At 51.1% G+C, this 945-nt stretch overlaps 1 protein-coding gene across 1 annotated transcript in view; it reads right to left on the bottom strand.

Annotated features, from left to right (window-relative positions):
• Rpp40 (ribonuclease P/MRP subunit p40) overlaps positions 1-904 on the bottom strand; it is a 10411-nt gene extending 9507 nt beyond the window's left edge. The window contains exon 1 of the mRNA XM_031359347.1: positions 754-904. Coding sequence (XP_031215207.1) covers positions 754-876 — 123 coding nt within the window. The 5' untranslated portion in view covers positions 877-904. The remainder of the gene's footprint in view (positions 1-753) is intronic.
• Positions 905-945: the final 41 nt, after the last annotated feature.

The raw sequence follows: 945 nt of genomic DNA on the forward strand, positions 1-945 counted from the left end.
AGGACAGCCAGGGCTACACAGAGAAACCCTGTCTCGAAACAAACAAACAAACAAACAAACAAACAAACGAACAAAGATACATCCCAAACCACAGAGATGAACTTTCAACCAAAGAGATGCAAAATCCGCACGGATTTCAAATTATCCCCAAGTGCACGTGTAGAGTCCGTCCCGCAAAGTTCCAACAATCAATCTAGCCTGTCCCTAAGGGACAAAGACACCAGCTAGTCTAATTGAGAATCCTATCAGGCCGACATTTGAGGTGTAAAATGCTTAAGCCCTTATCATCTTAAGATAAGTTATTTTGGAGTTCCTGAGTTGTCAAACCGCGTGATGCTTTGGAAAGAGCCAGAAACTAATCCACAGAGATCTGCCCAAACTTAGGATGCAATTCGGCGACGTGTTGTGCAGGTCACACTCGGAACCTTCCTAACTCCTCTGTGCCGGCCCAACCTACCACCGAGCTACCCAGGATTTAATCCTGAACAGGACAGTAACCACGCCAAACTCACAAACTAAAACTCTAGCAGTTCCTCATAGGACCGAGCACTGTGTCTGGTGCATGCTGGGAATTGTAGTCCTACACAGCACCAAGAAAGGCAGTCAGGAAAGTTGAGGAGACTACAATTCCCAGCATGCCCGAGAACGGTCTCCGCCCACCTTCGCAAGCCTAGGAGGTTTTGCCAGGTGAAGCTCGGCGTGGTTCTAGCTTAAAGCTCTCCAGCCCAAGGGAGCTGGGTGGACCTGACTCACCCTGTAATTATGATAGTGCGTCTCCACGAGATGCTTATGGCGAGACTTAACGTGGCCGAAGTTGGATTTCTCACAAACCAGTAGGTGCCGAGGCGCCTCTTGCAGCCTGCGCAGCGTGGCCATGTTAAGCTGGAGTCCAGGCGAGACTCGCCTCCCGTCCCGCCCCTCGTCCCGCCCCTCGTCCCGCCCCTC

The sequence above is a fragment of the Mastomys coucha genome, unplaced genomic scaffold (genome assembly GCF_008632895.1).
Source record: "Mastomys coucha isolate ucsf_1 unplaced genomic scaffold, UCSF_Mcou_1 pScaffold7, whole genome shotgun sequence".
Lineage (NCBI taxonomy): Eukaryota > Metazoa > Chordata > Mammalia > Rodentia > Muridae > Mastomys > Mastomys coucha.